Here is a 22,319-nt window from a genome sequence, read left to right as displayed (position 1 = left end):
GTTTGGTAATTAAACCCCGTTAATACTAAAGAACGGGTAAAATACCGTTAGCAGGTTTACCCAGAAATTATTATGATTTAAATAAATAAGCCTAATAATAAATAAAAAGAGAGCAACCGACTTGAGAAGACAAAATAAAATGGATAAAAGGCCAGAGTTAACGGAACTTAAAATAAACGGGTTAGAATTCCCGGGACTCACTAAGTTAACTAGGGGTAATAAACCTAGTTAATTATTGGTTAAAAACAATAAAGAAGCATGGACTAGTAAGCCTTTTATAAACCATGGATAATTGAGGGACCAAAGTTGGACAATTTCAAAATGATATTATTAAAAAAAAATTAAACACCAAACACACACTTAAGTGTGTGTCTGGTCGATCAAAACACAGGGGCGAACAAGGATTCCCCACCAAACCCTAGTTCTTGACAAATTGATCAAATTGAAGGCTCTAATCAGTTCCAAATCGATTTTCAAGCACGGATTAGTGATCTCCTCTGAAAAAAAGGTCATAAGGTATGTAAATTTCATAGAAAAAGTTTCATCTAAATTTCTGGATGAACATAAGAAATTCGAAATTGATGTTGCATGATTGTTGTAGGGATGAATTTGAAGTGAAATAGTGCCTAGGAATAAACCCTAGTCATTAGATTGATGAAATTATGCTCAATACTTGTAAATTCCATAATCACCAATGTAGGTGATTAGTGGGTTTTGTAGAAACATGATAAACACTAGGATTAGGATGGTTATTCTAGTGTAATTTGAGTTATTGGAAGTGATTTCAGAATATGATATGAAAAATTTACATGAACATGCTTAATTGATGTTAATCTTGGCTAAATGACAAATTATGAACTTGATTGTAAATATGCAAAAAAAATTATGCCCGCTAGGTGTTTGTTAAAATGCCTGAATGAAATCGCGGTCTACTCGGTTGTGTATAAAACTTGATTATAATCGGTATTCGGATGAATGCTAAATAGTATGATGAAACGGGTCTCGCTTATAAAATGGAACCTTTGGTTGTTACGAAAATGAATAAAGAAACTAGTCACGATAATCGTTTGAACCAGTTAAAGAAATATGAAGTATAATGAATTTGATGAGAAAACTAGTTAAAACGGTAGTGTAAGAATAATGCCTATCGGATATTTGACAAATTGCTTAAATGAATCGTTGAACTTAATTGTGTAATTGCTCATGTTATAGGTCGTTTGACTTTTAAACTAACCAATAATGAAATCAATTGGTGGTTTTGATATAAAGTCCGTAAGGTGAGATAGTCTTGATAATAATGACTAATCTAATCACCTTGTGAATGATAAAAGGTAGATTGACGCTCGAAAAGCTAGATGGAAGCTTGGGTAGAAGCGGGTCAAACGGAACTAATACGCAAGGAAAAGCATAATCGGAATTCAAGGTAAGTAAAGCTTACGCCCTCTTTTGTAAGTTATGTATTTATTCATAAGTTATAAATACGACAAAAGCTATATCCAAATTATGGTTCCGACGCGAAATGAAACGGGTCGGAACATATAAAATAATGATAAACCATGTTTAATGGTAAAACGGGTGAAATGGTAATTGGTCACGAGATGACATATTTACAAAATGATTTTTTGTTTTTTTGTTTTTAACGAAGTGGTAAATAAATAACATTCGAATATAAGTGCAAAATGTTTGGCCGTTTAGACCAAACGGGTCAAATGGTAATGTTAATACCATTTGACACATAACGACTAACAAGTTCTTGTCGAGTCTAATGTTCACAGGGTAAAACGGCTTATGGAAATTTGCGTTGCTATAAATTAGCAAATTATTGAAGCAAGGTATTAAATGGGTCAATATATTGACCCGAGCCAGGTACGTATAAATAGGTTTACAGTTAAGAATGAGTTTTTAGCCAAATAATTAGTAAGTCCTTTTTAGAAAATGAGAGACTAAAAGTTTACCAAAAAAAAAGCCCTTGATGGGTGAACCGGGTAAACGACCCTTAGAGGTTGTTTAGGATCTTGTTTATTGATTATGAAATCCTTAGATACATATAAAAGTTATAGGCAAAAACATTCGTGGATCGAATGCCTAAAAATGGGTCATTTGCGTAAAATGACTAGTTGAAGGGTAGAATTGGGATTTTGGGTTCCTTACGTTAAATCCACCACAAAAATAGTTGTGGTGGAAGACAAGCAGTTAACTAGTAGTAACTAGTATGGAAATGCGAGGTAAGAAAGGAAAATAGCGAGTTTGATGCTTAAATGCTTAAAGGTCTACTAAACGGGTCAAAATAAATTAATAAGTTAAATGTGAATTAAGTGATTAGAAAGATACATATAAATCGGTGAATGTAAATGCGTACGCGAACCTCGTAATGGGAGTGAAAACGCTAATGTTTGACTAGTACGGGATGGGTAGAAAGGACAAGACATGTTTTTATCATATAAGTTATAGTGTGATGTTATAACCAAACGGGTCGAATAATCATAAAAGGGGATTTATAAGCCTTAAGCTTATAAATCTGATTTTGATGCAAAAAAAGATGACAAACGGGTCCGTAATTAAATTACGGACGTGTAGGAAAAAGAATTTCACGAAACGGACTTCTAGAATGAGAGATATGGCAATTTTAGGTTTGAAAATTTGTAAAGAATGGAGCTGGGCAATTGCAGCACCAGCTAGCTAACTTGCTGTCAAAAAGATGGTGTCGCGTCACGCGTTAGAAAAGCTTAGTCGTTGTCGCGCAACGCGATGGATGTCGCGCCCCGCGAGGGCCTTGAAAGCTGGCAAAACTGATTTTGGTTGTTCGATTTGTCTACGGATATGTTTTAATATGTTATGAACATAATTTAACTAAAATCATTTCATGTTTATGAAAGGTAGGTGTGAGTTGAAGTGCCGGAGGACGATCAAGCTCAACGAAGAACCGAAAATGATCAATATACAAGCTTCCGCATTATGTATCGTCGTTATTTTAAATGACGAATTTACACGTGTTATGTTGTATAATTTTAATTCCGTAAAAGTTTTTATTAAACTCGTATTTTTTTCATTGTATGTGTAAAGGATATTTACACGTTTTTATCCGAAACTAATATAATAATAGCTAATGGAAGTAAGGGTGTTACAGGAACCGGTTATTTATCATTCTAACCTTCTTATATTTAGTATAAATAGTTGTTGAAGGCTTAGGTTTGATTACACCACTTCTTTAACTCTCAAACCCTCTCTATAACCGCAAAACCGCTCAAACCTCTCACTACGATGGCAAATAATGAAGAAGTTGTTTTGGTACTCGAAACCAAAAGAAACCCCGAGAATTAGTCCCACTATGACTTATGTCTTATGCAGGACAACACCGAGAGGGCTCGTTGCAAGTATTCTGGGAAGTTCTTGAAAGGCAAACTCAGTTTCAAAAAACATATTGTTAAACATTGTCTAACGAAGAAAAGCTAAAAAGAGAAGAGGAATCATCTGGATCCACAAACCCTCGTAAGCAATGGCGCATCCAAGATTTTTTTTCCACTGGGCTTGCTTTTTTAGATGCTCCGATTTCATATGACTGAACATAAAAAAATATCGGGTCAGGTAAGGCCCATCACATAATCAAAATACGATTCAATAATGAAAAGAACATCGTCCTTAGAATTTAAAAACATGTAATTTAAAATACGATGGTCTTTACGAATAAAAAACTAACAAGTATATCCAATGAGCAATTTCTAGTAATCTATTGTCTTCGAGTATTCAATCTTAAAATCAAAGCCTACAAAAACAATTACACCATTTTTTCTATAGTAATAAAAACGCATAACAAAGGGAAAATCATGAGAATATGCATGTTACCAAACATATTAGCAAGATAGGCATTTATTTTTACATTTGTTTAAATAGGCAATCCAAAACAACTAATCAGAGTATGACAAATAAGCTTAGACGACACCTTCTTAGCCCATCCAACACCTTCATAGCCCATACTTCGATAAGCCGGTACCTCCATAGCCCAAACTCTAATATTTTGGCACCTTTATAGCCCACACTTCACTCCGATAATCTGGCACTTTCATAGTCCACACTCTGAAGTGAATGCCTATATATACAAATGTAAAAGTCAAATGTATGTTTTGCTTGGTCACTTGCCTGTTCTAATGATTTTCCATAAAATAAACTACTTCTTCCTAACATAAAATATACAGAGAGATGTTTACTAACCAGCGTCCTGTGAGCAGCCAGGTCATAAAATATGGCATCACTATTCTCAAAAAAAATCCAAAAACTTTGAAGGGAATGTGCTGTAACATTATTGTAATTAGAGATAACAAAATAAACAAAAAAATTGAAGTTAAAGAAAAGATAAACTATGGAAAACCAACAGGCAGCCGAAGTGTCCATAGGTATATAAAAGGCTTGTAACCACTAAGCGATTTCGATGCCACACGGGTCACTACATGCACAATCTTTGTCCTTAACATTCTTGCCTGCTCATATCTGTTCATTAAAAGTGCAGCCATCAGGATTACATCTGATCAACAATCACAACACATGCCCTGACATATTGAATTAATGATTATCATATATGGCTGCATGATGCAGAAAACCTCTTAAGCGCTGAAGAGATTTCATATAATGTGATTGCATCAAACCCGCGCTTCTTCATACTTTGCAGTTCAAGAATCAGTTGGCGACAATCCTGCAAATGCAGTGAAATATAAATTTCAGACAAATTTGAAGTGCATATGAGTGACTTTTGTCCCGGTTGATGAAACATGTGTTTAGCTGGGCAAGACGATTCACATGTACTTTCTTTGTTGAATATTGCATACACAAAAAAATTACCTCTCGGCCTGTACTTTATTCATTCAATTAGTTAACAACACATGTTTGGTTTGTTTGTTTATGTTTCTTTATATGTATTTGTTCATTTACGTTTCTTTATGAGTTAGTTTACATTTTCATTTAAATTTATTAATCAGCAGTTGAAAACAATACTAATTGGCCCATCATGTAGCATCATGCATTAATAAGTTATCAACCCAGGCCGGCCAACTTGGGCCGTCACCAGATGCCCAATTTTTCAAAGGGTCCGAACGGTTTTTATAAACTTTTGTATATATATTAAATTATATATTTAACATATGCATTCATTTATTATATATAAAAATGTTGATAGTTGAGTGGAAAACCATCTCAAGATAATGTATAGGTTTCAAGTTCAAGACCTAGTTCCAATACCAAGATCTCATTTTTTTTTAATTTATTTCTTCTCAACCACAATTTTAGGCCCAATTTTTTATGTCGCTCAGAGCCTAATTTTTTTAAGAGTTTTCGAGGACGGCCCTGCATCAACACAATCAAGTTTTAGAACCAAAGCCTTGATTGGTTTACTAACGAACAAGAACACATGTATGTTGTTCATTTGTGTTCATTCATTTATACAGTAGTAGTTTGAATAGTAACAAAAGAACATTAATAATGGTGGACCCAAATGTGTCGGTGTCGCAATGTTTCTGTCTTCGTATGTCCGAGAAATATTTTTTTTTGTAATTATCTAAACGTTTGAAATTTTTAATTAATAACATTTCATCATATATTAAGGTTTTATTTATTTATTTTTTTTACCTGATTCAGTTCATGTATTTTATCATAATAGCAAGTATAAGTAATCATTAAATTATATTACATTTTAAAAATAACAAAACATCTATGTACTTTTAATAATTGAACATTTAATCATATAAAATCTATATATAATGATTCTATTATAATGATAAGGAAGATTAGACCGATAAAGAAAATATCTAAGGTATATGCAATAGTGCATATTCGAACACACAACCTGTCAGTAACATAAACAAGTAAAAGTAAGTGTAGCCAACTTTTCTTGTAGGTGTCATCCTCTGAAAATATCACAAAGTGCCTTTCGATTTCTGGTTGTAAACTATTTTTTAGCGGTCTCACGTGACATTGGTGATAAGAAGTAAGGTCCGCCCATGGACATGACCACACTCGTAATTTAATTTAATTAATAAACATTCATGACCTGTTTGCTTGTTCGGTTAAAGTTAAATAAACAAATCATATCATGTACGTGTTCATTCACAGGCCTAGTAATTACCTCAATTGCCAAGCAACCTCCTTGCCCAAGGTTGGGCTGCATCGGATGAGCAGCATCTCCTAAAAGAGTGACACGTCCTTTCCCCCATGAGTATATCATGTCCCTATCGTAGATATCCCTGCGAAAAATCATATCTTCTCTTGTTGCCGCTATCAATGTGGTGACATCGTTACACCAGCACCCGAACAGTTCCATAAGTCTTTCCTTTTTGTCTGCACGGTCTAGAAAGAGAGCTAAATTTTCGGGCACATTCAATTACCAATAAGCCATAGATTGATCATATATCAATTTGTTCACCATTTAAGAAAAAAAAAACATAGATCCATCTATCACCTTCTGGAGTATCAATGCTTCTCAGGGCTTCCTTATGGAAGGCATACCATTGCATTTTCCCATTGCCTACATCAGAAGCAACAAAGTACTGATTCTGTCCCAAAAACACTCGATAACTGAAAGGAAGACATGAAAAATTCAAAGTTTATTCGAACTAAGTTAAATATGCATATTAATAAGTGTATAAACGCAAAGTACCCGATTGTATTTATGTATGAGGGCACGTGTTCTGCTAGTCCACTATAACAAGTATACCCTGAATAACTTGCTTCTTGTGATCCAAATAACTTTTTACGCACCTATATGTATATGAAACAAACAAAATGGGAGTACGTTAACCGCTCATGAACCTACACGTGTGGTGCATACAGTTGGGTAATAAAAAGGCTAGAGATGTTCCAACTTCCAAGGATATATGAATTTATTAAGTGAAATTTTATAACTCCAGATGATTATGCTTTCTTGGTAAATTTTGTTTTTGAGATGTGAACTTTTTTATGGCTGCTTGCAAGAAACCAATGTTGATACGAATGACAGATCCAGGATTTTTTAACATGCGATACCTCCGACCAAATTCCATCAGCTCCAACTAAAATATCACCTTCAAATTTCCGCCCATCATCAAGTGTTACCACAACCTACATGGATGGGTCATCATATATATGAAGTAAGATCATACACCTTGGTGTACTTGAGTCATTTAATGAAACATAAAATCCGGAGTTTATATGATAAAAAGGGAGATTAATGACCTTATGGGGGTCTTGGGAGAAACCAACAACTTTGGATTTGTTGAACACAATGTGACTTCCAACAGCATTCAGTAGGATTTCTTGTAATGTCATTCTGGATATTACTATAGTGACAGGAAGTTTTGCCTTAGATGCAGGGGCCATGAGATCATATTTGGCAAGCCTGAGGGGTGAAATTGTCATTAGTCAATATTTTGGTGCTGCTTATTTGTTTTAAGAAATGATATAAAGATACATAGAATGGTGTGGACTATTTCAACCTACATCAGTTTAAAATAGTTGAATAAATTAAGGGAGGGGTAATAACTATAAAAAGTTCAAAACCATCTATTATAACAACTTGACTAAATATGTGATGTACATGCCATCTCATCTCACATTAATATTACTTTATAACTCAATTAAACATTTAGCTCAGTTTGTTTTTGACAATTTTCTCTTGACAACTTTATAACTCAATTAAATATTTAGCTCATTTTGTTTTTGACAATTTTCTCTTGACAACCTTAAAACTTTCAAATACACATATATAGTATTTACAAATTTTACGTAAAGCAAATTACTACCTAAAATCATATAGTTTAAAGTTGTTATTAGCTTGTGAATTTAAACTTTGGACAACATATTCCATTATCAACCTATTAGTAACACACATCTATAGAGAGAGATTAAAAACACACATCTATAGAGATTAAAAAAATTGAACTATGATTCGGATATCAAGATACTTTCGATGTTTCGAATCCTTACGTTTTACACCAAAATCTAATCAAATTCATCTAATTGGTTCGGATTAAAATAATCCAATTAAACTCACACTAGCTTTAAAATATTTGTTTTTGAATAAATAAAAGTTGTTTTAGTAAACTAGTTATTTTCCGACCGCGCGTTGCGGCGGGACCCAATGACTACAAAAGGTGTGTCAGCAACAGCAAACATATACCGAATATCAAAACATAAATAAAATGACGTGGTAAGTATAGTCACCCCGTCATAAAAAACGATTTTAAATAACCTAATATATAATAATAGGACCCACACGTCCTACACGTTGGAAATTCGGTTGTTTTCAGTTCAGTTATTACGGTACTAACACGTTAAAATATGGATGAGCTCGGTACCGGTAGCGGCAGCGAAAGTACCGATCAGGAAAATCATCGAAATTAGGTACCGGCACCGAAAATGCTCGGTACAATACGGTATGGTATTTGAAGGTAAAAATCAATAAATACAGGTATGGTGCTAGACCGGTGTCGAACCGAAAGTAACGATTCTGAAAACGCCAAAAGGTGGGTACCAAATTGGTACCGAAAATGATTTGGTATAGTAAATTTGGTACCGATACGATACCGGTTCGTTTACAGGATTTGATACGATTTGCTCATCAATATTCTAAATATCCAAGTTAATTTTACATGCTACAATTCATTCATTACAGAAAAAGACCAAAAAGAAAGCAAAATAAGTTGTTGTGTATATACAACTTCATTCGATGTGTGTATGAAAAGTAATCTAAGCGGTGCAATTACTTGCATTGCTGTGTTGCTATATGATTTGATGAGCTCGGTACCAACAGGTACCGAAAATACCGTTACCGAAATCCTCAAAAGTGGGTACCGGTACCGAATATACCTAGTATGGTACGGTTTGGTACCGGTCGGTACTGGTACGACACCGGTATTTGAAGGTAAAAACTGGTGAATACCTGTGCAGAACCGGTACCGAAAATACACCGGTTTGGTAAATTTGAGACCAGTACCTAAACCCGATAATATTTGCTCATCTCTTAATGATGTTACTATTCATTCTATTCTAATTTTAATTTAATTACTATTCATTCCATTCTAATTTTAATTTAATAATAAATCACTCAATGTTCTAATTCTAATTCTACTGTTCATTCAGTTTTCATTTTATTATATATAGATTTTTAATTTTTAATTTTAATTCTAACTGAAACTCACACTAGCTTTAAAATATTTGTTTTTGAATAGATAAAAGTTGTTTTAGTAAATTTTTAATTCTAACTGACACATCGTTTTGCTTTGTATTTTCCTTTGCCTAGTTGATGAGCATTATTAAACAGCATTAGTGTGCACATATTTCATTTAGTTTGTTTTTTAAAGCATCAACAAGACAAAATTTACAAGAGGTTTTTTCATCTCCATCGACGCGAGGTGACGCTAAGATGAAGGGGGAGGGCGACAGACTTCAAAGGTTTCTAAGGTGGCAGTCTTTCTTCACGAACGGTCCGTAAAAAAAGAAAGGAACAAAATGTAAGAGGAGAGAAGAGAGGATGGATCCGGTCCAAGTCCATGACGGCGACATGGCTGTCCATGGAGCGCCGTCGGTGCATTGCGATGCTCTTATGAATGAATTAGGTTTTTCATCTATTAACATGTTAGTTATGCATTTTATTTTTTGATAAGGATGTCCACTCTATGTTTACTTTAGTGTCACCAAAAATTTGTTAAAAAGCCTTGACCACTTTTATTTGGGTTCATAAGTTTCTTTCCTATTGTCTCTAAACTTTTATCACCAGCAATAAAGAAAAGCTATTAAATTATTTCATACGAAAAATTAAACATAAACTATAACGGGATCAAAATAATTCTTAAGCTACAAAGAGTCAAAGACCATAATATGATAACAATAATCATAAACAAAGAAAAGGAAAGTGAAAAGATATACCAGTCACCAGAAAGGCCATCAGCAAGACCATTAACCCTATTCCCAGTGACACAACCAGCCTCCATGATTTGATCAGCCACACCTTTATCAATACCAACCAAAATACCCAACGCACTGCTCAGAAGCTGAATCGGTCCCCGGTGTCTTCCTTCACCTCTCACGGCACTCAAATCTTTTTCAAACACCATCACCTCGAACCCACTTTGTTTGGCCGCTAGAGCTAGCACCAGACCACCAACCCCACCTCCGGCTATCAGTATCCGAACCCTTCTTTCCTTCTTCTCATTGTTTGCTTCTGTATTGTTGCTTCTTTTCGCCTTTAGAATACACCTTTTTCTGCTAATATAATTTGCGCATATTATGGAGGTTTTCTTGGCTTTAAAGCTTCTGTTTATAGTGGGATATACGTGTTGGTTAAGATGGTGGTAACAAGTCCAGAAAAGACACTGAGAATATGCCATTGAGCAATAAGAGTGAGAGAGAGAGAGAGAAGTGGGACAACTGAGCATAGATTGATCATAATGTATGTACTTTATAAGGGTGTAAGGGGTGCTCACCTAATAGGTGAGTCCCCTCTCTTACGCCCAACCAATCCTCGTGTGCCACGTCAACTCCCCTCTTAAACTCCCCTAACACCCTAAATTGATGGCGGCACTCCCCTCTTAGGTGAATTGTTTTTTTTTTTTTTAAAAAAAAAAAGAAACTTTTGATTGGTCCCCTCTCCCTCTCTCCTCCCTCTCTCCTCCCCCTCTCTTCGACAGCTCCTCACCCATTTCACTCCCTCTCTCTAACTCACCGCTATGTTGGCAGCCCCCCCTAATCGGCAAGTGACCTCCCCGCATGGGTCACCGAATTACACCCCGCCCACCCTAAAGGAAGTGCGGTTAGAAGAAGACAAGTGAAGTGATCAACTGTTTTCTGTGTTTGAATAATATGAAACTGTCTATTTTTGTTAGTGTTTTATATCTTTATATCAATTTGCTCAAGTATCATTAAGGCATACGTAAAGATAAAATCACAAAAGCAGACTTGGTTTGGTTTCACACGTAATTGGTTGTAGGTTACTTATAGACTTAGAAAGATATAAAATAAAGGCATACTTGTCGATCGTAGAAATAATGTTAGACACTAAACAAGTTAGGTGACACGGGAGTGCGGCTCGATTTAATCCTAATATTATTTGAGTTCATTATTATGTAATTAATTTACATGGGCCTTTTTTTGAAAGGTAATTTACATGGGCCTTGTAATTAATACTTAGTTTGTAATTAATGTTTTGGACTTAATATAGATTTTATATTAATTTTGTTTTTTAAGTGGGCCTTCATGATTTTAGATAAGTCTGACAATTTTATTAGACTTAAAAGGTTCAAATGACAAAGTCCAAACACGTGATTTGGATAAAAGGCCTCAAAAGTCTGTTTAGGCTTGGAAAAGGAGAACTCTCGATCGTAATTGATATACACAAGAAGAAAACTTACGGTTACCACAGTGGCTATCACAATTCAACATCACAAATTCATCAAATCCCAATTCCTTCAAGAGTGATCTATGTCTAATCCGATAAATCATTGCGTGTAACCCGCAAATAGGTTTATTTGATACTTCTCATACAATTCAAAGATTAATCCAGGTTTTATCACAAACTTTGCAATTTCAATTCGGGTTCCAGGTTTGTTCTTTGTTTGAATTACTTATTCTAGACCATATATACAACAAAGATAAACCTATTTTAGGGTTCAATCTAGTTCGAATTATAGTTGTAGTTTTGTTTGAATATTTTCCTGGTCTATGATAGTTTTGTTGAAAATTCTAAGTGGCAAAATTTTAACTTTGAATTAAATCATAATAATTGATTTGAAAAAACACTAGGTTTTGAATTTGTTCAACAAAGGAAATCTTGATTCTATGGAATTATTCTATCAAACTGAGTTGCAATTTAATTTGATCATCAATATGTTTCAAGAATTTGAAACTTTTATTTTAATTCAGTGGTGTCTATTGAATTGATCAAGGAATTAGAAATCAAAGGGTATATAATTTTGATATTCTCAAATCTATACGGGTAATTGAAATTTGTTGTCATTAACGAAAGGATATAGTTGGCAGGGGCGGACCTATCCTTTGGCCGCACCCCTTGAAAAACAAATTCGCGTATATTTTAGAAAAAAAAAAAACCCGACTGCACACCTTGAAAATATGATTGAACACCTCATCCGCACCCCCAACAAATATTTTCTGGGTCCGTCACTGAGAGTTGGTGGATTAATTTGACGATTTTTTCGAGGATAATAATTTTGTTGGTTAGAGAATTATTTTAGTGAATTCGGGAAATTATTTTATTAATTAAAGTGAGGTTTTCAACTTGAATTAGAAGGGTATTGTACTTTATTTTAATTTGGTCATCATCGAATTTCAAAGTCAGTTGATTCAAAATGGTTGAACATGATGAGAAAACTGGAAAGTTTAACAAGTTTAAGGATAATAAGAGAATGATTCCAATAAGAAACCAAAAGGGGGTTGTTGGAGATATGGCAAACCGGGTCATTTCAAGAAAGATTGTCTCGTGAAGCCTGCGGATGGAAACAAAGCTAACATATCCGGTCCAAGTGGGTCAAAAGATCCAAATGCTTCACAAGGTACGCTTACTGATTCCACTTTAAGTTTGACAAAACCAATGAGTTTTGTAGTTGATTCAGTTAGTCATTCGAGACATGGTAATTATTTACAAAACACAAAAGTTAGATTTGATTTAAAGAAACAAAATTTATTTTGTGATTTGAATAATAAACAAATAAAAGGTAATGTTTCTAAATCAAATATGTTTAATACAAAGGTGCAGCTCGTTGGCTGTGGTGGTACCCACATGGGGCAATTGGGCCAAATTACTAGAAGTGTACGAGTCGGAAAAAAATCCCTCTGGGTGTGAAATAAATGAAACCCGGTCTTCGGGTTTGTTATTGGACTCAAAAAGTCCAATGGGTTATAAACATAATTCGGTTGAGAATTATGTATCATTTATTTCTTAATCCTTTTATGTACAGGATGATATGCTTGCATGGTGGGTAGACTCGGGTGCTACGAGTCACGTTTGCAAGTATCTCAAATGGTTTGAGGAATTTGAACCACTTGAAGATGGATCTGTACTAAGGATGGAAATTGTTGCAACCGAGCCCATCAAAGGAGTTGGAAAAGTTAGACTTGTATTTACTTGTGGAAAACATCTATTATTAGATAACTAGGTTATAACCCCGTGTATTACACGGGGTTGAATAAATTAATTTTTATACTAATTAATAAAACAATATATCTTTAAAAACCTTATTTATTGTACAGGTTGAATAAATATAATTTTATATTAAATAATAAAAAGTTTTATATATAAGAACCATATTGTACGAGTTGAATAAGTGTAATTTTATATACTAAATAAAAAAGTTATATCTTTAAAACCGTGTGTATTACACGGGTTGAATAAATGTAATATTGTTTACCAAATAATAAAATAATACATCTTTAAAAACCTCATTTATTACACGGGTTGAATAAATGTAATTTTATATACCAAATAATAAAAAAATTACATCTTTAAAAATATGCGCATGAATTAATGTAATTTTCTATACTAAATAATAAAAAAATATATATCCTTAAAAAAACCTCGTGTATTGTATGAATTAAATAAATCTAATTTTATATATCAAATAATAAAAAGTTATATCTTAAAAAACCTCATGTATTACATATTGATTGATATATAAAATACATGTGCTCAACCCATACAATACATGAGGTTCTTAAAAATGTAACTTTTTTCATTATTTAATATATAAAATTAAATTTACTTAACCCGTACAATATACAGGGTTCTTAAAGATATAACTTTTCTATTATTTAATATATAAAATTACATTTATTCAATCAATGTAATAAACGGGATTTTTAAAGATATATTATTTTATTATTTAGTATATAAAGTTACATTTTTGCTGTTCAAAAAAAAAAAAAAAAAAAAAAAACAATCAATCCGATTAATTCATGTTAATATTAAATAAACAAACAAAAGAAAATAACAAATATATTATTTAATATAAGATATTAAACTAAATAATATTTAGTAGGAGGATTATCTATAATTAATTAGAAGAAATTAAACTAAAATAATAATTATCTATAAGAGATGGCCTAATATAATGACAAGTGTCCCTAAAATGGTTTCTTTTATTATATAGTATAGATGTGTTGTATGTACCAGGGATTCGAAAGAACCTCTTATCTGGAATCTTGGTTTTAAAAAGCAAGAGGCGCACAAAAGCAACGAGGTCTAAAATTGAGGCGCAAAGCGCAAAAGCGGTGGGCTTTTCGTACCCGAAGTGCGAGATGTTTATATATTTTTTTTATATATCTCATACATATCCCATAGGTTTTTATCTTCCTTTAACCAAAATATAGCTATAAGTAAGGCTTTTATACCATTTTAATTACATGTACAAGTCAAAAAACCCAAGATACAACATTTTTATACAGTAAAACGCCTAAGTTACATGAGGCGCGCGCCTCAGGCCAAAAAGCCCACAAAAAACAACAAAAAATGTGCCTTTTGGTCGCTTCCTGTAATTACACAAGGTGAGAAGCAAAAAAGCCCCAGGCCCTGCGCCTAGGGCACGCTTTTTAAAACCAAGTCTGGAATTGTGCTAAATAGTTATGGTTATAAACAAGTCATTGAGTCGGATAAGTTTATCTTGTCTCGACATGAAACATTTGTTGGATTTGGATATTTATGTAATGGCATGTTTATGCTTAATATTAATGTCCAGTTTGCTGTTGAATCTGTTTGTATGGCATGTGCATCCTCTAGTAATGTTGAGAATGATTCACGTCTATGGCGTGCTAGACAAGGTTATGTTAATTATTATAGGATGAAAGATGTCCAAAATGAGCCTGATACATGCCTTTGACATGCAAAACTCTAATAAATGTCATACTTGGAGTGGTGAAAGAGTTTAGATGGTCTTAGGGGTTAGTATTTATAAATAGAATTAAGGTTTGGGGTATTAAATGAGTTGGTTGGGGGGTTAGAAGAAAGGGAAACATTAAAAAAAACGCATGTTATTGCGAGCCTGCTACCAGATACACTCATTGCGGACCGCAAGGGGTATGGATACGGTTCGCAAGGACTTTGCATATTTAAAAAAAAAAATAGTTTTAGTTGAAGTTGTTTTGTTTGTTATTTTATGCCAAAAACTCTTAGTTAAGCATGTTTTTGGGTATTTAAGTGTATGCAGACATAGTAAACTATAAAAACACTTATGAAATGATATTCCAAAGAAAGTAGAATCTCGATGATTTGCTCGGTATTGAATTAGAATGCATATTCGTGAGTGTTTATGCATCTTGCAAGGCATAATTAGACAAATAATATAAAAGAGAATTTCTTTTATGATCAAGTCTCGAAATTATTAGAAATTTAAGAGAGGGTACGAATTATTCCATATATAAGTTTGCAACTTTTTTGTGCATTATCAATTGTACATTGTGCATTGGGGCTTTTTCAAAAAAAAAAAAAAAAAACATGATTTTTTAGTTTTAAACCAAAGGTTTCTACTTTTTACAATTTTAACCCTACATAATTTGTTTTTTTAACTTTAACCCAAAACTTTTCATTATTTGCAATTTAGCTTCACAACTTTTGTCACTTATACTTTTCATCTTTCGCAAATTTTCGTTTTACGTATAGTTCTAAATTTTTCGAGTTAATACGACGCAACGTGCATGTGTGGTTCAACATTTTTACCTCTATTTTTTCATGTTTGACAGGTTCGTCGCAACACGCATATCCTAGGTCGAGTCAGTGTTGGTGGTCGATGACGATTGTGTGATATTAGTATTATTTGACACCGTTTTACGCCCCGCCGCAATGCGGGGTGTGCTTTGAGGGGTTTTCAAAGAAAAATGGTTATGCATATGGTTGTTGTAACGTTGGCTTTAGGGGTTTTCCAAAATAATTGATTTTTTTTTTTACTTTTCACCCAAAAGTATTTCATAAATTACTTTTAACTCAAAATTATTTGTTTTTTTTTACTTTTAACCCAAAACTTTTTATCTTTTGCAATCTATACTCATAACTTTTTTTACTTTCAACTTTGGTCCTTTATAGTTTTCATTTTCCGCAAATTTTTCGCTTTATGGTTGGTTCTAAATTTTGTGACTTAACACATTGCAACGTGCGTATTTGGTTTAACGTTTTTACGTTTCGTTCTAAATTTTGCGAGTTAACACGACGCAACGTGCGTGTGTGGGTGAACGTTTTTACATCGTCTATTTTTTCCCCGTTTAACGTGCGAGTCCTAGATTGACTTAGTTATAACTAAAGAATCCCCGCCGCATTGCGGCGGGTCGCAATCCTAGTTACATTAAAATGGAAAAGAAAGAAATATACGGAACGTTACAAGATATCTCGAATAAATCACAAGAGGCTCGGTTGTTTACACCCGTCATTGGAAGTTCAGGGTCCCATGCCCAAGAAGAAACTTATCGAAGTTGAAGGGTTGATCTTTCCATAGTTAAAGAAATCTACAAAACATATGTACGATAGGTCGGATGGATTGGCCAAAAATAGGTGAGGCCCCGTTCACTAGTTTCTAGTTAGGCTTTCTTTTTCTCGGTATCTTTTTTGTCGCATGTATTTTATGATCATCTATATGTTTTTGATAAACATCTTATGATTGTAGATTCACCAATTAATTCACGTACCATATTGGTTACAGAATTTCTCATTGTCCCACAATTTATTGTCTCATATAGTACAATTCATCAATTAATTCACGTACCATATTTTTTTACAATTTTTAGTTTTGGTTTTTCACTTTAACATATATCGTGTTCATTTATGTTAATGGCCTTTAGTGTTGTAACTTTATTACCCAGTCATCTCTTCACCCAAAATGATATATGTATTTTTCCTTTTATATAATTCTAAAGTAACAAGACCATGTGTAGTGGGCCGTCCCCCCCCCCAATCACGCCCGAAAACGCTAAAAACCCACCCCCTGAGCGTGTTTAGGCGTGTTTTTGCAAAAAAAAAAAAAAAAAAAACCCCTCAACGTGTTTTAAATCACGCCAATTGGGGGATCAATTTACCAATCACATTCAGCTTCATTTGTTTTGTCCAATAAGATTTTTTAATGTTTTTTATTTAATTTTATTACAAACATAATGTCCCACAATCCCCGCATCCCCACTACACCCATTTTAGAAAACGCCTCATAATGTCTTATTGCTGACTGGGCTGCCACATGGCGCAAAACACCCAAAGGTGGGGTGTTAACCGCTACACATGATCTAAAGATTATAAAGCATGTGGAATTACCTGAAACTAGAAACAAGTTGTTTAATTGATAGGAATTGTGAAAAGCCAAATGAGAATTAATTTGTTTTAGCTTGGATTTTGAAACCCATTACACATGAATTATATTTAAGTTAAATATCTTTTTAAACCGCATTGGTATTCTAAAAAAAAAAGGATAGTTGCACGGTACCCCTGACCGCGGAAGGGATCTCCCTTCCCAGTTCACCACCGACAAGGACCCCTGGCGGCAAATACCCATAGCCATCAAAGAGGGGTAAGAAACATGTTTCAAACCCGAGACCTCGAGTGTCCTCGGTCCGGCTTTAAAGCGGGTGTCGGTGGCCACCAAATAGGGTAATGCTAGACAGAAAACCCTCAAATTCTTAGAAAATTCTGGAAACCCAAATCTCCCCCCATTTTTACCCAACCTCCCGACATTTTTTTTGAAAAAAATTACACATGTAATATACATGTTTTAGAGTGTTTTGGACCAAAAAAACAAAAAAGCGCCGAAGGGATTTTTTTTAAAAAAATAAACAAAATTCAGTGCCTAACATGTGTTAGACAAAAATGCTGAAAGTTGCTGAATTTTTTTTTTTTAAATTATCCCTTCGGCGCTTTTTTGATTTTTTTGGCCCAAAACTCTTAAAAACATGTATATTACATGTGTTATTTTTTTCAAAAAAAAAAAAAAAATGTCGGGAGGTTGAGTTTTCTAGGGTTTTTTATATAGATAGGGTTTTCTATCTAGCCCTACTAGCAAGAACTTAAAAAAAAAACTTATGATAAAGTTAATTGATAGATATGTTGTTTTTAATCTGCATCACAAAATCAATTTTCAAGCTTTTTGTTTGCGATTATTATCACAAGTTCAATTCACTTTGGCAACGATTTGATCCTTTTGCAAGGTTCCTGCTTGTAGAGTTGCAATGCATTAGGGAGTTATATACTTTCATTTTATGAGCATAATCAATTGTTAAAACTCATGTAGTTTCTATGCAATGTAAGGTTCCTGCTTGTAGTTGCAATGCATTAGGGAGTTTTATTTTATGAGCATAATCAAGTGTTAAAACTCATGTAGTTTCTATGCATATTCCTATTCGAAACAACATTTTTTTACCAAAGAACCATTACCTAGTGTTAAGACAACTTTTGTCATCATATGACCGAACGGTGTGGGGTGGTAAAATGGCGTGGATCCTTTCCTCCACGCCAGAGCACCACTCCATGTGGCATAGTGGGAGTGGCATGGGATTTCCACTGGCATGGGGGTAAAATGTGAGGTGAGATGGCGCAATGTGGTTGGTTGTTGTTGTTTGGCTTTATTTTGATTGATTGTAAGAGTCGTCCCCGAAAACTCTTGAAAAAATTTAGGCCTCGGGCGACGAAAAGAATTGGGCCTAAAATTATAGTTAAGGGTAAATGAATTACAAAAATAAAAACTTAGTGATGGAGCAAAGACTCGAACTTGAGACCTTTACATAATTTTGAGATGATTTTTGCCACTATACCAGCAATATTTTTTTGCATAACAAATGGATGAATATACTAAATATATAATTTAATAAATATATACAAGCTTATAAAGACTTTTCGGGCCCTTGGAAATTTTGGGCCTCAGGCGTCGGCACGGGTTTGCCGGGCCCAGAGCCGGCCCTGATTTTTAACATGGTTAGTACTAAAGGACGTACAGTGTAATGGTTATTAAAAAAAGGACTGTGACTATAATTATTGAAATTAAAGGGCATCCATTGCAATTTGGTACAAACATAAAGGACGAAAAATGTAATTTACCCAAAGGTATATATGTGAATCCGCTCTTAGGATGATTTCTATCACATTAAAAGCTTCATCCATAGTTGTCATAAAAATTAATCACACCACTTTGGAATCATAACCAACAATATATATCAAACCTTTCTAAAACAAAAGGTATATATGTGAAGCGCCAAGTGACACCCAAAGAGGGTAAGCTCAAAAATGGACCGGGTGGAAGGTGCTTAAAAGTGACGATTAAAAAAATTAAACAACAATTAACAGGGCCGGCTCTGGGCCTGATAAACCCGTGCCGACGCACGAGGCCCAAAATTTCCAAGTATCCGAAAAGTCTTTATAAGTTTGTATATATTTATTAAATTATATATTTAGTATATTCATCCGTTTGTTATGCAAAAAAATATTGGTGGTATAGTGACAAAAATCATCTCAAAATTTTGTAAAGGTCTCAAGTTCGAGTCTTTGCTACATCACTAAGTTTTTATTTTTGTAATTCATTTACCCTTAACTATAATTTTGGGCCCAATTCTTCTCGTCGCCCGACGCCTAAATTTTCTCAAGAGTTTTCGGAGACGGCTCTGTTAAAAATTTTAGTTAAGTATGACATGTGCTTTGCACATGAGGGTAATTTGGTAATTTTACCCATTTATATAAAATATTTAATAGGTAAAAAATATAAAATTAAAAAATATATAAAGTTAACCCCATCACTTTCTTAATCAACTCTCTTCTCTTTCTATCACATACTTCTCTTCTCTCAACCTTTCTCCACCACCACCACCACCCCAATAATAACCGGCCACCACCACCATTTCAAGCCACCACTTTCTCTTCTCCATCTTCTTTATCTTCTCCATAACAACCGACCACCACTTTTGGCCTCCCGAAACACCTAAACCCACCTCCCCGCTCAAAAAGCACATGAAACCCACCACCATTTCCGGCCACCACTTCAGATATAACTCTAGATCTGAAAAGCGTATGTGGATCTGACAACGTAAGTCAATCGGAACTCTAGATCTGAACCAGACGCACCTGAAAACCATCGCCATTTCCGGCCACCACTTCAGAAATAACCGGCCACCACCACGTCGCTGATGATTGGGGTTATCCTTTGTAAGGTTCGCTGGAGTTGCCGCAGTTCAGGTTTGAAATTGGCTGTTTTTATTTCTACAGGTACAACCGATGCACTAAGTTTGGTAATTGATTCTGAAAGAATGAGTCTCCAAGAAGATCCATTGTGATCTATAGATCCAAACAAATTGGATATGGGTTTGAAATTAATAGAAAAAAAAAAGCTCAGAATTGGATGGATGGTTTCATAAGTCGATGCATTTGGATGAATTTGGTGGGTGTTTACAAAGTCCATCGTGGTCTTGATTTGTTGTTTCGATTAAATTATTATTTTTTTGTTTATGTTTATGTTTTTTTATCTAAGTGCAGACTAGGGATGAGTTTGGTACAGAACCGGTACCGGTACCGAAAGAACCGGTACCGAAAATCCTCAAAAGTGGGTACCGGTACAGGTACCGAATATACCTGGTTCGGTACGGTTCGGTACCGGTGCGATACCGGTATTTGAGGGTAAATACCGGTACTGAACTGCTACCGTACCGGACCGGTACCGAAAATGTTAAAAGTCGGTACCGAATCGGTACCGAAAAGGTACTCGGTTCGGTAAATTCGGTACCGGTACCGGGTCCATTTTACTCATCCCTAGTGCAGACCAAATCACCTATTAATTATACAAATAGTCATTGGATAGGTTAAAAGACCAAATTACCCTCATGTGCAAAATACATGTCATATTTAACTAAATTTTTAACATGGTTAGTGCTAAAGGACGTACAGTCTAATGGTTATTGCAAAAAAAAAAAAAAGGACTGTGACTGTAATTATTGAAGTTAAAGGACATCCATTGCAATTCGGTACAAACATAAAGAACGAAAAGTGTAATTTACCCTATACCTTTCGTTTTAAAAAGATTTCATAGCTATTATATATTTTTTTTTGATGAAGAACGATCAATATTAACTTTATTTTTATAATAATATGTAACTTTTTATTATTTTTTATTTAATATATTATAACAGTTTATTATTATAGAGTAAACTGCCATTTTGGTCCCTGTGGTTTGGGCACTTTTGCCATTTTAGTCCAAATCTCAAACTTTTTACATCTGGGTTCCTGTGGTTTGCATTTTGTTGCCATTTTAGTCCAAAATCCAAAACCCCCTTTTTTGACTGTTGAAAGCTGCCTATTTTGTCCTGTACTGCAGGGGCATTTTGGTCATTTTTAAATTGAAATCTGATTATTTTTTTTAGCTATCTCTCTCTCTCTCTTATTAAAACCCAGATTATCAGCTCTCTCTCTCTTATTAAAACCCAGAGCTCTCTCTCTCTCTCTATAGCACCACCACAACCGCCACCTCCTCCCTCTCTCTCTCTAGAAAGAAACTCAGCAGCACACTGATTTGGGGAAGGAACTCCGATGACGGATCTGAGATTTGGGGAAGAAAGATGTGTGGATCTGAGATTGTTCTTAGAGAGTGTGAGATAGTTTAGAGAGCGGCGACGCTAAATCATCAATCATCATCGTCCAAAATCACCTTCACCGTCAAACCCACCGTCGCGGTTGCTGTTCGGACCTCCACCAGAACCATTTTGCACTAAATCAGAGGTGAAAACCACAAAATTCCATCACTAACGCCGCCGTGAGCGGCGGCGCCGTCTCCCGCCGTCACTGTGCACCACCGGCTCCTCTCCGCTTCGAATTCTTTCTCTCTTTGGTCGATCTAAGACACGGGTGGGGGTGTGGGAGGAGTGTTATGGGTTTTATTTGTGTGTATGAAGATGATCTTGTGCTGCAGGTAGAAATCGAGAGAGTGGAGGGTGGATTATGGGGTTAATGTACAGTTGAGTGTGAGATTGGAGTTGGAGATTTTGTATTTTTGTTAGATGATTTGTGTTGCAGACAATTGGGGGTGTTGCAGACAATTGGTGGTGGTGCTATAGAGAGAGAGGGGGAGGAGGTGGCAGTGGTGGTGCTATAGAGATAGAGAGAGAGAGAGAGAGAGAGAGAGAGAGAAACGGGAGATCTGGGATTAATTTCTCCGTCCAAGATGATGTTTGATCTAGGTTTTATTGCAAAAAAAAGATGTTTGTTCTGGGTTTTGATGATGATGATGTTTGATTTGGGTTTTATTGCAAAAAAAAATGAAATTTAAAAAATGACCAAAATGCCCTTACACTAAAGGACAAAATAATCAGTTTTCAACAGTCAAAATAGAGGGTTTTTGGATTTTGGA

At 34.6% G+C, this 22,319-nt stretch overlaps 1 protein-coding gene and 1 long non-coding RNA gene across 3 annotated transcripts; one reads left to right on the top strand and one right to left on the bottom strand.

Moving 5' to 3' along the window:
* The first annotated feature begins 378 nt into the window (after window positions 1-378).
* LOC110935071 lies at window positions 379-3,291 on the top strand. Of its 2 annotated transcripts, none has more exons than XR_004890637.1 (3): window positions 379-516; window positions 1,332-1,423; window positions 1,776-3,291. It is a non-coding gene; the product is annotated as an uncharacterized LOC110935071 (long non-coding RNA). The 2 variants fall into 2 exon arrangements; XR_002588842.2 differs by having other exon boundaries at window positions 1,332-1,866; window positions 2,877-3,291.
* Window positions 3,292-3,811: 520 nt separating this feature from the next.
* Window positions 3,812-10,387, bottom strand: LOC110937288 (zeaxanthin epoxidase, chloroplastic). Its single transcript, XM_022179683.2, has 10 exons — window positions 9,889-10,387; window positions 7,198-7,360; window positions 7,009-7,083; window positions 6,644-6,744; window positions 6,446-6,561; window positions 6,113-6,324; window positions 4,596-4,687; window positions 4,371-4,485; window positions 4,210-4,289; window positions 3,812-4,087 (listed from the first exon to the last, which is right to left on the bottom strand). Exons 1-10 carry the CDS (start codon window positions 10,347-10,349, stop codon window positions 4,039-4,041), a joined length of 1,464 nt encoding a protein of 487 aa, XP_022035375.2. The 5' UTR covers window positions 10,350-10,387; the 3' UTR covers window positions 3,812-4,038.
* Window positions 10,388-22,319: the final 11,932 nt, after the last annotated feature.

The sequence above is a fragment of the Helianthus annuus genome, chromosome 4, assembly GCF_002127325.2.
Source record: "Helianthus annuus cultivar XRQ/B chromosome 4, HanXRQr2.0-SUNRISE, whole genome shotgun sequence".
NCBI classification, from domain to species: domain Eukaryota; kingdom Viridiplantae; phylum Streptophyta; class Magnoliopsida; order Asterales; family Asteraceae; genus Helianthus; species Helianthus annuus.
Note: the sequence above shows the minus strand (reverse complement) of the source record. Positions and strands in the feature narration are given on the sequence as shown.

What these genes read in the sequence shown, in the direction of transcription:
- LOC110937288 (XM_022179683.2), bottom strand. Translation starts at nt 10,349, where the DNA reads ATGGCATATTCTCAGTGTCTTTTCTGGACTTGTTACCACCATCTTAAC. An exon ending in GAGGTTGCTTGGCAATTGAG is followed by an intron (nt 4,688 to 6,112) that starts GTAATTACTAGG and finishes CTGCATTTGCAG; the next exon opens with GATTGTCGCCAACTGATTCT. An exon ending in TATGGACACTTCGGCTGCCT is followed by an intron (nt 4,290 to 4,370) that starts GTTGGTTTTCCA and finishes ATAATGTTACAG; the next exon opens with CACATTCCCTTCAAAGTTTT.